The 14,344-nt window shown below is 39.9% G+C and overlaps 1 protein-coding gene across 2 annotated transcripts in view; it reads left to right on the forward strand.

Annotated features, from left to right (window-relative positions):
- Window positions 1-10,599, forward strand: part of ppih (peptidylprolyl isomerase H (cyclophilin H)) — a 36,138-nt gene extending 25,539 nt beyond the window's left edge. For both annotated transcript variants that reach the window (XM_024375378.2, XM_024375379.2), the window contains exons 4-9: window positions 5,011-5,055; window positions 5,402-5,444; window positions 5,803-5,895; window positions 6,073-6,160; window positions 6,253-6,293; window positions 9,829-10,599. In XM_024375378.2, coding sequence (XP_024231146.1) covers window positions 5,011-5,055; window positions 5,402-5,444; window positions 5,803-5,895; window positions 6,073-6,160; window positions 6,253-6,293; window positions 9,829-9,897 — 379 coding nt within the window. In that variant the 3' untranslated portion in view covers window positions 9,898-10,599. The remainder of the gene's footprint in view (window positions 1-5,010; window positions 5,056-5,401; window positions 5,445-5,802; window positions 5,896-6,072; window positions 6,161-6,252; window positions 6,294-9,828) is intronic.
- Window positions 10,600-14,344: the final 3,745 nt, after the last annotated feature.

Raw genomic sequence — 14,344 nt, forward strand, 5'->3', positions numbered from 1 at the left:
TAGTCAAACTCTATTAGCTAAAAGGTAAACCCCTTGTCTATTTTACATCAGTAAATATTACTGTGATTTGAAATAATAAAAATGGAAAGGACGAGGACTTTATTCTAAATAAACACTGAGTGTACAGTACAGCTTTCCATGACACAGACTGGCCACGTAATTCCAGGTGACAGCTATGATCCGTTATTGATGTCACCTGTTAAATCCTCTTCAATCAGTGTGTAGATGAAGGGGAGGAGACTGGCTAAAGAAGGATTTTTAAGCCTGGAGACAATTTGAGACACGGATTGTGTATGTGTGCCATTCAGAGGGTGAATGGGCAAGACAAAAGATTTCAGTGCCTTTGAACGGGGTATGGTAGTAGGTGCCAGACACACCGGTTTGAGTGTGCCAAGAACTGCAACGCTGCTGTTTTTTTTTTATGCTAACAGTTTCCCGTTTTGTATCAAGAATGGTCCACCACCCAAAGGAGATCCAGCAAACTTGACACAATTGTGGGAAGCATTGGAGTTATCATAGACCAGCATCCCTGTGGAACACTTTCGACACCTTGTAGAGTCCATGCCCGACAAATTGAGGCTGTTCTGATGGCAAAAGAGGGGGTGCAATTCAATATTAGGAAGGTGTTCTTAATGTTTTGCAAAATCAATCTATTTTGAAACTCAAACATGGTTGAAAATGTATCTTGTAATCTGTATTGACACTGTCACACACATACCCCTATCTGACAAGTGAGCCTAAAGAAAAACCTACATGGTGATATTACTCTAGGGCAGCCATTCTCAACAGGCGGATGGACCGCTGTCCGGATCTGGACCCAGAATGGGGTCAATAGGGACCACCACGGGTCCCGACAATATTTTGAAGGGGGGGGAAAAATTGATCAAGTAGCCCATGTTAGCTAGGTAGGTTAGCCTAATTTATCTATCTAAATCGTGTACACTAGTTAGCATGGCCAGATTATGTGCTTTGGGCCCTCGACCCCCAGGGGGCACTCAATTCTATTTTGTTGAGTCACTCGGGCATCATATGAACACACATAAGACATGGCAAAATGTTTAGAAATAAGATTTAAAACGGCTAAAATTCTATGCCAACAAGAGAAATTTGAACAGTATGGGGCTGCAAGGTGGGGTTTGTTACTACGCTGTTAAATGAGAATATCCATTCACAGTTTTTCCACCTAGGAAATTAGTGTGTTCTCAAATAGTACATAGTAGTTGAGCACCCCTGCTATAGGGTAAAAGGGAATCCTTTGACCAGGATTTGCATGTACAGTACCTAGTGAGTCTGCACACCCCTTTCACAGTCTTCACATTTTGCTGCCTTAAAATTATATCAAAAAGTACTACACATTTTCAAAGTGAAAGACAAATAATAGAAATGTTTCATAATCAAGACATCTTTGTTATTTATTATTAATTAGGTCTTCACACCCCAGAGTCAATACTTGGTATAATCTAATTTGTCAGCCTTTACAGCTGTGAATAATTTTGAATACGATTCTACCAACCCTTTGCAAAAGCTCAGTAAATTTGGTTGGGAGGAAGTCTCTGATTTTCATGCAGATTTAAATGGACCATTTAGTAACACTCAACACCTATTGGAAAGCTATTTTGGTGTGTCTTTGGCATAAAAATGTGTGTAATTGTCCCACTGAAAAATAACAATATAAACTCAGTAAAAAAAGAAACGTCCTCTCACTGTCAACTGCATTTATTTTCAGCAAACTTAACATTTGTAAATATTTGTATGAACATAAGATTCAGCAACTGAGACATAAACTGAAGAAGTTCCACAGACATGTGACTAACAGAAATGGAATAATGTGTCCCTGAACAAGAGGGGGGGTCAAAATCAAAGTAACAGTCTGTTTCCTCATGGATTGCACAAGATTTGCCAGTTCTTGCTGTGAGATGTTACTCCACTCTTCCACCAAGGCACCTGCAAGTCTTTCTGAGGGGAATGGCCCTAGCCCTCACCCTCTGATCCAACAGGTCCCAGACGTGCTCAATGGGATTGAGATCCGGGCTCTTCGCTGGCCATGGCAGAACACTGACATTCCTGTCTTGCAGGAAATCACACACAGAACAAGCAGTATGGCTGGTGGCATTGTCATGCTGGAGGGTCATGTCAGGATGAGCCTGCAGGAAGGGTACCACATGAGGGAGGAGGATGTCTTCCCTGTAACGCACAGTGTTGAGTTTTCCTGCAATGACAACGAGCTCAGTCCGATGATGCTGTGACACACTGCCCCAGACCATGACGGACCCTCCACATTCAAATCGATCCCGCTCCAGAGTACAGGCCTCGGTGTAATGCTCATTCCTTCGACGATAAACACAAATCCGACTTTCACCCCTGCTGAGACAAAACCGTGACTCGTCAGTGAAGAACACTTTTTGCCAGTCCTCTGGTCCAGTGAAAGTGGATATGTGCCCATAGGCGACGTTGCCGGTGATGTCTGGTGGGGACCTGCCTTACAACAGGCCTACAATCCCACGGTCCAGCCTCTCTCAGCCTATTGCGGACAGTCTGAGCACTGATGGAGAGATTGTGCGTTCCTGGTGTAACTCGGGCAGTTGTTGTTGCCGTCCTGTACCTGTCCCGCAATTGTGATGTTTGGATGTACCGATCCTGTGCAGGTGTTATACGTGGTCTGCCACTGCGAGGACGATCAGCTGTCCGTCCTATCTCCCTGTAGCGCTGTCTTAGGCGTCTCACAGTGCTGACATTGCAATTTATTGCCCTGGCCACATCTGCAGCCCTCATGCCTCCTTGCAGCATGCCTAAGGCACATTCACGCAGATGAGCTGGGACACTGGGCATCTTTCTTTTGGTGTTTTTCAGAGTCAGTTGCCTACCGTCTGTAAGCGGTTAGTGTCTTAACGACCGTTCCACAGGTGCATGTTCATTAATTGTTTACTGGTCATTAAGCAAGCATGGGAAATAGTGTTTGAACCCTTTACAATGAAGATCTGTGAAGTTATTTAGATTATTATGAATTATCTTTGAAAGGCGGTCCTGAAAAAGGGATGTTTCTTTTTTTGCTAAGTTTATGTATTCAGAAGACTGAGACAGAGTTTTCTCTTACTTTTTAACAGGACTTTGCTCCTTTCATATTTCTTTTGATCCTGACAAACTCCCCAGTCCCTGCTGGTGACGAGAATACCCACAACGTGATGCTGCCACCACAATACTTGAAAATACAGATGATCAACAACATTGCATTTACGCCACATTACTGGCCAGTATGGCAAAGTGAAAATAAAAAAATCCACTCCTGTGTTAAAAAAGATCCACTCCAAATCATCCATTGTTTTTGCAACAAGGCTGTTAAGTGATACTGCAAGACAACACGGCAAAGAAATTAATGTTTTGGCCTGAATTAAAAACTTCAGGCTTGGGTCAAATACTACACACTACAGGGTGAAACCCTCTATTTTCAAGTATTGTGGAGGCAGCATCATGTCATGGGTATGCTTGTCACTGGCAGGGACGGGGGAGTTTGATGATCAAAATGTTAGAGAAAATCCCCCTCATTCTTCAGAAAATCTAACCCTAGCTTGGTTTCCATCCAATTGGTGACAGATTTTCCTGCAAATATTAAAACATCTGCATAAAGGAAAATATGCACGTTTTCCCACCAGAGGTGTTTACAACAAAGTGACTTGTTGTGGATTAAAAAAACGTGTGTGATGACGTAGTGCACATAAAAGGTACTTTTTTTGCTTAGGTTTTTATGTACTGAATGAAAATGTAAAGTTCAATATTTTTCCAGGGCATTTTCAACTCTACTCTCTAGTTTTGTCACAAAAACTGTTCAATAGCAAATGTGCCCACTCTGGTCTTGGCACATGCGCTCTAGCCAACAGCTCGCAGATGCAATGCGGGTGGGCTAGCCTACATGAGAATATTATGAATTAGATTTTTTTTATTTGTCAAACAGCAGCCAAGCATCGATCATCATGTCACCAAGACACTCACCACCCTGTGATAATTTATTTAATCTGTAGCCTAATAAACTGCATGCACCACACAACATATCATCACGTGACTTATTACGTGGTTATTATATTAATATTTCAGCAGAAAGGCGTTTCCACTGACATTTCTTGCGTAATGAATTCCATTCCCTCCATGTCGAATGAACAAATTGTCGGTCAATATTTATGAATATGTACCGACATTTCCTGTTTCCATCAGCCCAGCCGTGACTCTCTTTATGCTACAGGTAATTCATCCACATGAAATGGTTGGGTTGAAACCTGGTTCCTGAGAGTTTTGTTTTTCAGCAGGACAATTAACACATTTTAATGCCAAAGACACCAGAATGGCTTTCCAAGAGGTGTTGAGTGTTCCTAAGTGGTCGAGTCTGTTCTTATTTAAATTAGCTTGAAATCTGAGAATATTGCGGTGCTGTTTGACCAATTTTAACAAATAAAATGGTAAAATGTTGTCCTCCGTTATGCAAAGTTGGTGGAAGCACCTTTGGCAGCTATTACAATGACTGGTAGGCCGTCATTGTAAATAAGAATTTGTTCTTTAACTGACTTGCCTAGTTAAATAAATGTTTTAATAAAATAAGTTAGATTCCACCTAGTATTAACTCTGTGTGAAGACGTACCCAGTTAAGATATTCGAGTTTTATATAATTTCCCAACATTTTCTATAATTTTTCTTTCAATTTGAAAATGTGCAGTAAGAAAAAAATTGAATTTATTTTCATTTTAAGGCAGCAAGGGCTGCGTAGACATTCACTAGCGACTGTATATTTCCAAGTTAACAGTAATATGTCTGGTTTGTGAAACTTAATGATAATTACTTTTCATGTGAATGCGCTATCTTTAACTACCTAGCACTGACTTGGAGGTGTAAAATGAGCTAAATCTAAAAAAGTCTTCCTTAAACTTTAGAGGCTTTCTGTATACTCTGCTGACTTTTATATCAATACAGCAAAGGAGGCAGTAAGTACCATGTTAATTTATCTGTACAAACTCTCTTCTACAGAAAAGATGGTGTCCCTATCGGATTTAAAGGCTGCACCTTCCACAGGTATGCTTGAGTGGGATGATGGAAGAAGATGTGACAAGTGTTACTTTACATATATTTTTGATCTGGCATCAAATCACAATAATGGATATTGTGATAGGCTAGGCATGGTCTCTAAGAAGCAACAACATGCATATTAAGTAATTATTGAATCCATAAAACCTATATCTTGATGGGGTGTTTAGTGTTTTTGTGTTGGTAATGCTTTTGTTCGCAAGCACATTCTTACGTGTTATGATTTGGTAAGATACAATATGAATATTTTTGTATAATTGACTTTGATTGTTAGATTAAAAGCTCCTCAGTCTGTTGCCAGTTTTAAAGTTTATTTTATTGTCTCCTCTAATAGGGTGATAAAGGACTTCATGATCCAAGGCGGGGACTTTGTAAATGTAAGTCAATTCACTGCTCTTTGTTGTTTCTGATTTGTTTTTTTAGAATTCCAGCCAAACTGTTAGTTTATGCCGTTATAACTACTTTTTTTGCAGCATGTCCTTTATCTGCACTGCGGTGCAGGTTAACTTTCTCATGTACCCAACTGTAACAGTGTGCTACGGAGTTGGAAGCCGGCACATATCTGCTATTCGATAAGTCAATTAAATACGGTGCGAAATATGTAGCGGGCTCGGCGGACTATCGCTCTCTGCGACTCTGGACTCTGTAATGCTAATGTATTGGTAATTTAATACAATCTACTTCTATTCTAATTTGTCCTCCTTTGTTTCCCTTGACCCTGTGGTGCACCTGTAGGGCGACGGGACAGGTATCTGCAGCATCTACAGAGGACCATTTGCAGATGAAAACTTTAGAATGAAGCACTCTGCCCCTGGCCTCCTATCCATGGTACCTTTTTTTATTTCAGACAACAACTCACACGTATGCGCACACACTGCTGTTCATACACACATGTTCCATTGGAGACATTTAAACATTGATATGAATAGACATAGATTATAACTGATGTTATTGGTTGATGTAGGTGAAGCATCCAGTAATAACCCTCCAATCTGTCCTCTGCAGGCAAACAGTGGCCCCGGAACCAATGGCTGTCAGTTTTTCATTACCTGTACGAAATGTGACTGGCTAGATGGAAAGCATGTGGTCTTCGGTTAGTATTACTTTATTGTGGATTACAATGGATAAGATTTAACATGTTGTATGTGTATTTGGCTCATAAAATATTGTATTTCAACATTTCAGGGAAAGTGGTCGACGGCTTGCTCGTCATGAGAAAAATTGAGGTAAAAGCTCTTAATTTGATAAGGGTTTGTGCCCAGGGCAAGATATACAGTGAGCGGGGAAAAGTATTTGATCCCCTGCTGATTTTGTACAGTTGCCCACTGTTGCCCCCCCGGTTGCCCACTGAAGTAATTAATGATCAGTCTATAATTTTAATGGTAGGTTTATTTGAACAGTGAGAGACAGAATAACAACAGAAAAATCTAGAAAACGCATGTCAAAAATGTTCTAAAAAAATGTTCTAAATTGATTTGAATTTTAATGATGGAAATAAGTATTTGACCCCTCTGCAAAACATGATTTAGTACTTGGAGGCAAAACCCTTGTTGGCAATCACAGAGGTCAGACGTTTGTTGTAGTTGGTCACCAGGTTTGCACACATCTCAGGAGAGATTTTGTCCCACTCCTCTTTGCAGATCTTCTCCAAGTCATTAAGGTTTCGAGGCTGACGTTTTGCAACTCGAACCTTCAGCTCCCTCCACAGATTTTCTATGGGATTAAGGTCTGGAGACTGGCTAGGCCACTCCAGGACCTTAATGGGCTTCTTCTTGAGCCACTCCTTTGTATCCTTGGCCGTGTGTTTTGGGTCATTGTCATGCTGAAATACCCATCCACGACCCATTTCCAATGCCCTGGCTGAGGGAAGGAGGTTCTCACCCAAGATTTGATGGTACATGGCCCCGTCCATCGTCCTTTTGATGCGGTGAAATTGTCCTGTCCCTTTAGCAGAAAAACACCCCCAAAGCATAATGTTTCCACCTCCATGTTTGAGGGTGGGGATGGTGTTCTTGGGGTCATAGGTAGCATTCCTCCTCCTCCAAACACGGAGAGTTGAGTTGATGCCAAAGAGCTCCATTTTGGTCTCATCTGACCACAACACTTTCACCCAGTTGTCCTCTGAATCATTCAGATGTTCATTGGCAAACTTCAGACGGGCATGTATATGTGTTTTCTTGAGCAGGGGGAACTTTTGCGGGCGCTGCAGGATTTCAGTCCTTCACGGCGTAGTGTGTTACCAATTGTTTTTTTTGGTGACTATAGTCGCAGCGGCCTTGATCATTGACCAGATACTCCGGTGTAGTTCTGGGCTGATTCCTCACCATTCTCATGATCATTGCAACTCCACTAGTTGAGATCTTGCATGGAGCCCCAGGCCGAGGGAGATTGACAGTTCTTTTGTATTTCTTCCATTTGCGAATAATTGCACCAACTGTTGTCACCTTCTCACCAAGCTGCTTGGCGATGGTCTTGTAGACCATTCCAGCCTTGTATAGGTCTACAATCTTGTCCCTGACATCCTTGGAGTGCTCTTTGGTCTTGGCCATGGTGGAGAGTTTGGAATCTGATTGATTGCTTCTGTGGACAGGCGTCTTTTATACAGTTAACAAACTGAGATTGTGCTCCTAATCTCAGCTCGTTACCTGTATAAAAGACACCTGGGAGCCAGAAATCTTTCTGATTGAGAGGGGGTCAAATTTTTGAAATGCGGTTTTCTGGATTTTTTTGTTGTTATTCTGTCTCTCACTGTTCAAATAAACCTACCATTACAATTATAGACTGATCATTTCTTTGTCAGAGGGCAAACATACAAAATCAGCAGGGGATCAAATACTTTTTTTCCTTCACTGTATAATGATGATCCTCAACAAAGATCAAACTTTAAGGGCCGGTGGGTTCCATGGAAGTAGAAGCAGGGAATACTGTTCTTAGATAATCCAGATTTAGAAACGTGATTTCAGAGCCATGTTTTAACCTTGGATTACATAGTATTGGATTATTGAGTCCTTGACTGTGCTAGAGAATAACAAGGCTAATTTATCATCTGAATTAGTCGCTTAGTAGATCTAAATAACATTGGGGCTGTTTTCTCGACACAGATTAAGCCTAGCCCTGGACTACAGAGAATTCTCCATTGAGTTTGCTTTTTAGTTCAGGACTAGGCTTAAAGGGCAACTGAACGCAAACACTAATTTATCTGAAAATGGCTTATGTGGCATTGATATTAGTTAGAAAAAGTTATTCCAGAACCAAAATGGACTAAAAAGTGTAAGTAGGTTCATTTTGGTTATTGAGTCCGTATACTCCAAAACATTGTTTTGTGAGATTTGTGTAATCGAGGTCATCACGATACATGAGGTTTTGGTTTGGATTACAATCATGCCTACTAGCATAGGATTTTAATGCCTAGGGAGAATTTTCATGCACAGAGAAACAGCTGCATTTATTGCGCTTTATTCAATCATAGCAGTGAACCTCCACAGACACTGAGACAGACCTGCCCATTACACAGCGCCTTGGACTTGGACCTGTTTACATAAGACAACACGTCGCCTATGTTGAAAGAACACTTGGCCCTTAGCCCTTTATGGAGTGGCCACTTCCTGGTGTGTTTCATAGTGAGCACTTCAGTCTGCCACTATTTTGGGCTAAATGAGAATTGAGACGATGTGCACTTATATCAACTGCCACTTGTCAATATAAAAAAAAAAAAGTCTCAAATCATTTGCAAGCATTTTGTGTCCTGCCGCGACCTGTTTTGTAACATGATCTGCAATGAAACACTGCCAGACAGACATATACTCTAGTAATAGATAGTGAGAAAGTTGTATAAAAACTCAACGGCACCAAAACACACAGCTAATTTAGCTAACTTGGGCAGCTACTAGCTAGCTTCATTGACAAACAGAGATGGAACTTTGCTTGCTAGCTAGGGATTTTGGGCACTGATACACAGTGGGTAGCAGCTTGTGCTTTATCTACGATAGTTTAACAGCTTGCTGCTGATGAAGTTGTAGACGTTCTCAGAAATCAGTCCTGAGCGCAGCTAGCAGCAGCTGACTCCATACTGTCTGCAGTGCACTTTTTTTTTTATACAAATGTTTTTAACTTGATAAATACTGCACCAAACACCTTAGCTAGATATGAAATTGTGTGACTAAGACCTCTGCAAAAATGTCAAAATTACAGATTTCATGATTTAGCTTAGATTAATTCTGACTGTTTTTGAGGAAGTGGTAGTGATTATGTTGTTGCTACTGTGCCTCAATGACAAAAAACAACTGCCAGGGTACAATAAAGCGAACTAAACACATCCAAACCGTACCACATCCCCAAGACCAAAATCTTGTTTTTCATAATGAGCAGCAGAAAAACATGTGGAATCATTAATCCGCTCTTTAATCTGTGTCCCGGAAACTTCCCCATTGTGTTTCTTGAAAGCAGACATATGTTGTTGTATAGTCGGTCAGATTTGACTATACATATCTGGCTGGGGGGGGGGGAATCTTAGTTGAACCTCAAGCCTTCTACACGTCAGAGTACACACTGTTTAGATATGAGAATATCTGTCGCCGGTCCCAGGCTGTTTGCAACAACCATCTGATTAATATATGTCAGAATTATTTGTATACAGTACATCTATTGCTGGTAGTAGAATCACAACCCTAATTTGGTCTCCAACAAATGTCGTAGTGTAGAAATGATTGTACCATTTTAGAATGTTATATTGAATGTTATCTGGACTCCTCTTTCCCACAGAACGTTCCTACCGGCCCAAACAACAAGCCCAAGCTTCCCATCCTCATAGCTCAGTGTGGGGAAATGTGACTCAACTTACAGGGCAAGTTTCTTTTTTAGGACAGACACACAACCTCTTTTTTGTACTTGAATAAGTGTGTTCTTCTCCCATGTTTGCGCTCAATAGACATCAACCAAATTCTGTTTACTTCTGTAAGTTGAGTGGAAGTCAGTCTGTCAGTTTGCCACACAATCATCACGTCTCCTATGAAAAGTAAAGTTATACAAATTGCCAACACTTTTGCATTGCTTGAGTCGTTAAAATTCAGAGACTGTAAATCTAGGATGTAAGACATCTTGGACATCAACTAGACTTGAGCCTCATTACTCCTTACAAAAAAAATGTTTCAGTTCAAAGTATCACCAATCGATACATTTCCTATGTGTAATTCGATAACTCACTAGTAATTGTATAGACTACTGTAGCTTACTCAAATGTTTTCTCAATGCCTAGCTATGAATAACAATTATTGGAAATTCAATGTTTTGTATGGAATCTGTTGCCTTTTTATAAATGGATAATATAAATGTGCTTTTTGGTGCAGTGGTTTTGTTCACTAGTTGTTTTTCAAAATGTCAGGTTTTCAACAATTATTTGGTATCCCCCACCAACAATGTATGTGAGTAACAAGACATTGAGTTTTCTTATAGCCTAAACAGAATAGATTCCACATATGGACAATATTGAGGTTTATCAATTTGTCAGGTATAATAAATTAACTTCTTTGTCAACTACGCTGGTATTCTAATTTATTAAGACATTTAAACTGATGAACCGTATTATATATTAGGGTTGAGAAGCAATCTCAAAGGCATTCACAAAGTTTCTCAGGTAATGGATGGGACTATAAGTTGGACAAAATCGAACCTTTTTTAAAACGGGACTTAAAGAAAATACGCTTCCCAACCCCCACGCCTGAACTCGCCTTGGACCCTTTCCCTCCCAGTACAAAAGAATCCTTTCAGATGGAGCTCGGCTCTCTTATGGAGCAGGAAGAGTTTTTGGGGGGCTTGGTGGGAGGCTTCTGGGGTCAATGTTAAAGGCCGTCTTTGTGTGTGACAACAGGGTTCGACCATTAACAACAGGCTCTTCACACATCAACCAGTACTCATAAACCATGCCAGCGGGGCATTAACATGACAAAAGATGTGGGGTGGTTTGGGGCTGTTTCGCACTCAGGCTTGGGCTGGCTGGCTGTCTAGTCTACCACACTGGCAAGTGGATCCTTTTACATGTTGGATTTTAATCGAGGACAATGATGACAATTTAGCAGTGGTGTAAAGTACTTAAGTAAAAATACTTTAATGTACTACTTTGGGGTATCTGTACTTTACTATTTATATTTTTGACTACTTTTACTTCACTACATTTCCGAAGAAAATATTGTACTTTTTACTCCATACATTTTCCTTGACACCCAAAAGTACTCGTTACATTTTGAATGCTTAGCAGGACAGGACATTTGTCCAATTCACGCACTTATCAACCAAACATCCTTGGTCATCCCTACTGCCTCTTGATCTAGCGGACTCACTAAACACACATTATTTGTTTGTAAATTATGCCTGAATGTTGGAGGGTGCCTGTTGCTATCTGTAAATGAATAAAACAAGAAAATGGTGCAATCTGGTTTGCTCAATTTAAGGATTTTTAAAATTATTTATACTTTTACTTTTTATACATTTTTAAACCAAATACTTTTAGACTTTTACTCAAGTAGAATTCTACTGTGTGAATTTTACTCGAGTTATTTTCTATCTTTACTTTTACTCAAGTATGACTGTTGGGTTTGTTTGATTTGAGATATATTGTTGATAGGAAACCCAAGTCCCTTCCTTTTGAAAATGAGCCAAATCTTTTTGGATAGAAACGCCTCTTGGTGCTGCTACAGACTAAAGATAAACACTTCACGTACAGTTGAAGTCAGAAGTTTACATACACCCGTAGCCAAATAGATTTAAAATATTTTTTTCACAATTCCTGACATTTAATCCGAGTAAAAATTCCCTGTCTTAGGTCAGTTAGTATCACCACTTTATTTTAAGAATGTGAAATATCAGAATAATAAGTAAAGAGAATATATTTCAACTTTTATTTCTTTCATCACATTCCCAGTGGGTCAGATGTGTGCATACACTCAATTAGTATTTGGTAGCATTGCCTTTAAATTGTTTAACTTGGGTCAAATGTTTTGGGAGCCTTCCACAAGCTTCCCACAATAAGTTGGGTGAATTTTGGCCCATTCCTGCTGATAGAGCTGGTGTAATTGAGTCAGGTTTGTAGGCCTCCTTGCTTGCACATGCTTTTTCAGTTCTGCCCACAAATGTTCTATAGGTTGAGGTCAGGGCTTTTTGATGGCCACTCCAATACCTTGACTTTGTTGTCCTTAAGCCATTTTGCCACAACTTTGGAAGTATGCTTGGGGTCATTGTCCATTTGGAAGACCCATTTGCAACCAAGCTTTAACTTCCTGACTGATGTCTTGAGATGTTGCTTCAATATATCCACATAATGTTCCTACCTCATGATGCCATCTATTTTGGAAGTGCACCAGTCCCTCCTGCAGCAAAACAACCCCACAACATGATGCTGCCACCCCCGTGCTTTACGGTTGGAATGGTGTTCTTCGGCTTGCAAGCCTCCCCCTTTTTCCTCCAAACATAACAATGGTCATAATTGTCAAACAGTTCTATTTTTGTTTCATCAGACAAGAGGATATTTCTCCAAAAAGTACGATCTTTGTCCCCATGTGCAGTTGCAAACTGTAGTCTGGCTTTTTATGGCGGTTTTGGAGCAGTGGCTTTTTCCTTGCCGAGTGGCCTTTCAGGTTATGTCGAAATAGGAGTCATTTTACTGTGGATATAGATAATTTTGTCCCTGTTTCCTCCAGCATCTTCACAAGGTCCTTTGCTGCTGTTCTGGGATTATCTCTAGGAGACAGAACGCGTCTCCTTCCTGAGCGGTATGACGGCTGCGTGGTCCCATGATGTTTATACTTGCGTACTATTGTTTGTACAGATGAACATGGTACCTTCAGGCGTTTGGAAATTGCTCCCAAGGATGAACCAGACTTGTGGAGGTCTACACATTTTTTTCTGAGGACTTGGCTGATTTATTTTGATTTCCCATGATGTCAAGCAAAGAGGTACTGAGTTTGAAGGTAGGCCTTGAAATACATCCAGACACACCTCCAATTGACTCAAATTATGTCAAATAGCCTATCAGAAGCTTCTAAAGCCATGACATCATTTTCTGGAAATTTCCAAGCTGTTTAAAGGCACAGTCAACTTAGTGTATGTAAACTTCTGACTTGCTGTAATTGTGATACAGTGCATTATAAGTGAAATAATCTGTCTGTAAACAATTGTTGGAAAAATTACTTGTCATGCACAAAGTAGATGTCCTAACCGACTTGCCAAAACTATAGTCTGTTAACAAGAAATGTGTGGAATGGTTGAAAAACTAGTTTTAATGACGCCAACCGAAGTGTATGTAAACTTCCGACTGTATACATATCAGCCAAAAAATGATACACAAAAGCTGTAATATGATAGAGATGTGCCTAGAACTATGGCTATTGAATAATATCCTTTATTTGTAAAGTGCAATTTCATACAGTGACAAGCTTTTTTTTTCAAAATAAAGAATGCATATAAAAACAATGAAACATAATAAATGGTAAAAGCAACATAGAATAATACAAATTAATACAAACACATAGGAATAAGATGTTAAAAAGGAAGACAAAAGTTAGCAAGACCTAATTACAAGCCAAACTAAAGAGGTTGAATCTTAACCTTGCTTGTAAAAAAAAAATGGTTACTCTTTTTTGCCTCCTTCCTTTTTAGATGACGTGGTACAGCATTCCAGTTGTGGGTTGTAAAAGCTAAAAGCCGCTTCCCCACTTGACAGTAATATGTGTACGGAATTCCAGAAAAATCTGGAAAATACTTAGAAATTGCCTTTTGAGCGCTCTAATAATAGCTCCTAGAATAATCTGCTCTTTACTTTTGATGTCAGCAACTATAGACATTACTATATGGTTACAGCAACTGACTAATAGCCTGCATTGTTTAAGGGCACTCTGTTTTTTTTAAATGATGCTGGGACACAACAGGACACTTGACATTCATGAGAGCACCCTGGAACCTACCTCCTTCCTATTCTCTTTTCCCAACCCACAGCCATTCCAGTGGGGATTTTGGCGCCACTCCGGCCATGATAACCAAACTGAAACATGTCCAACTTTTATAACAACTAAAGGATAGGCGAGGTAGCTACCAGGCAGAGTGGTACATAGCTAGTGGAGACTGGTAATTGTGAAATAACAACGTGAAGGGTACAGTTAAAATCAGAGCAGCCCTTTTAAAAGTTTAAAGACTGATACTAACTCCAACAAGCTCATGTAATATATGATTCACAGAGAATAAAAATGAAAAATATGAATTCATTATTTCATTATTATTAATTTGTTAT

The sequence above is a fragment of the Oncorhynchus tshawytscha genome, linkage group LG16, assembly GCF_018296145.1.
Source record: "Oncorhynchus tshawytscha isolate Ot180627B linkage group LG16, Otsh_v2.0, whole genome shotgun sequence".
In the NCBI taxonomy this organism is placed as follows: domain Eukaryota; kingdom Metazoa; phylum Chordata; class Actinopteri; order Salmoniformes; family Salmonidae; genus Oncorhynchus; species Oncorhynchus tshawytscha.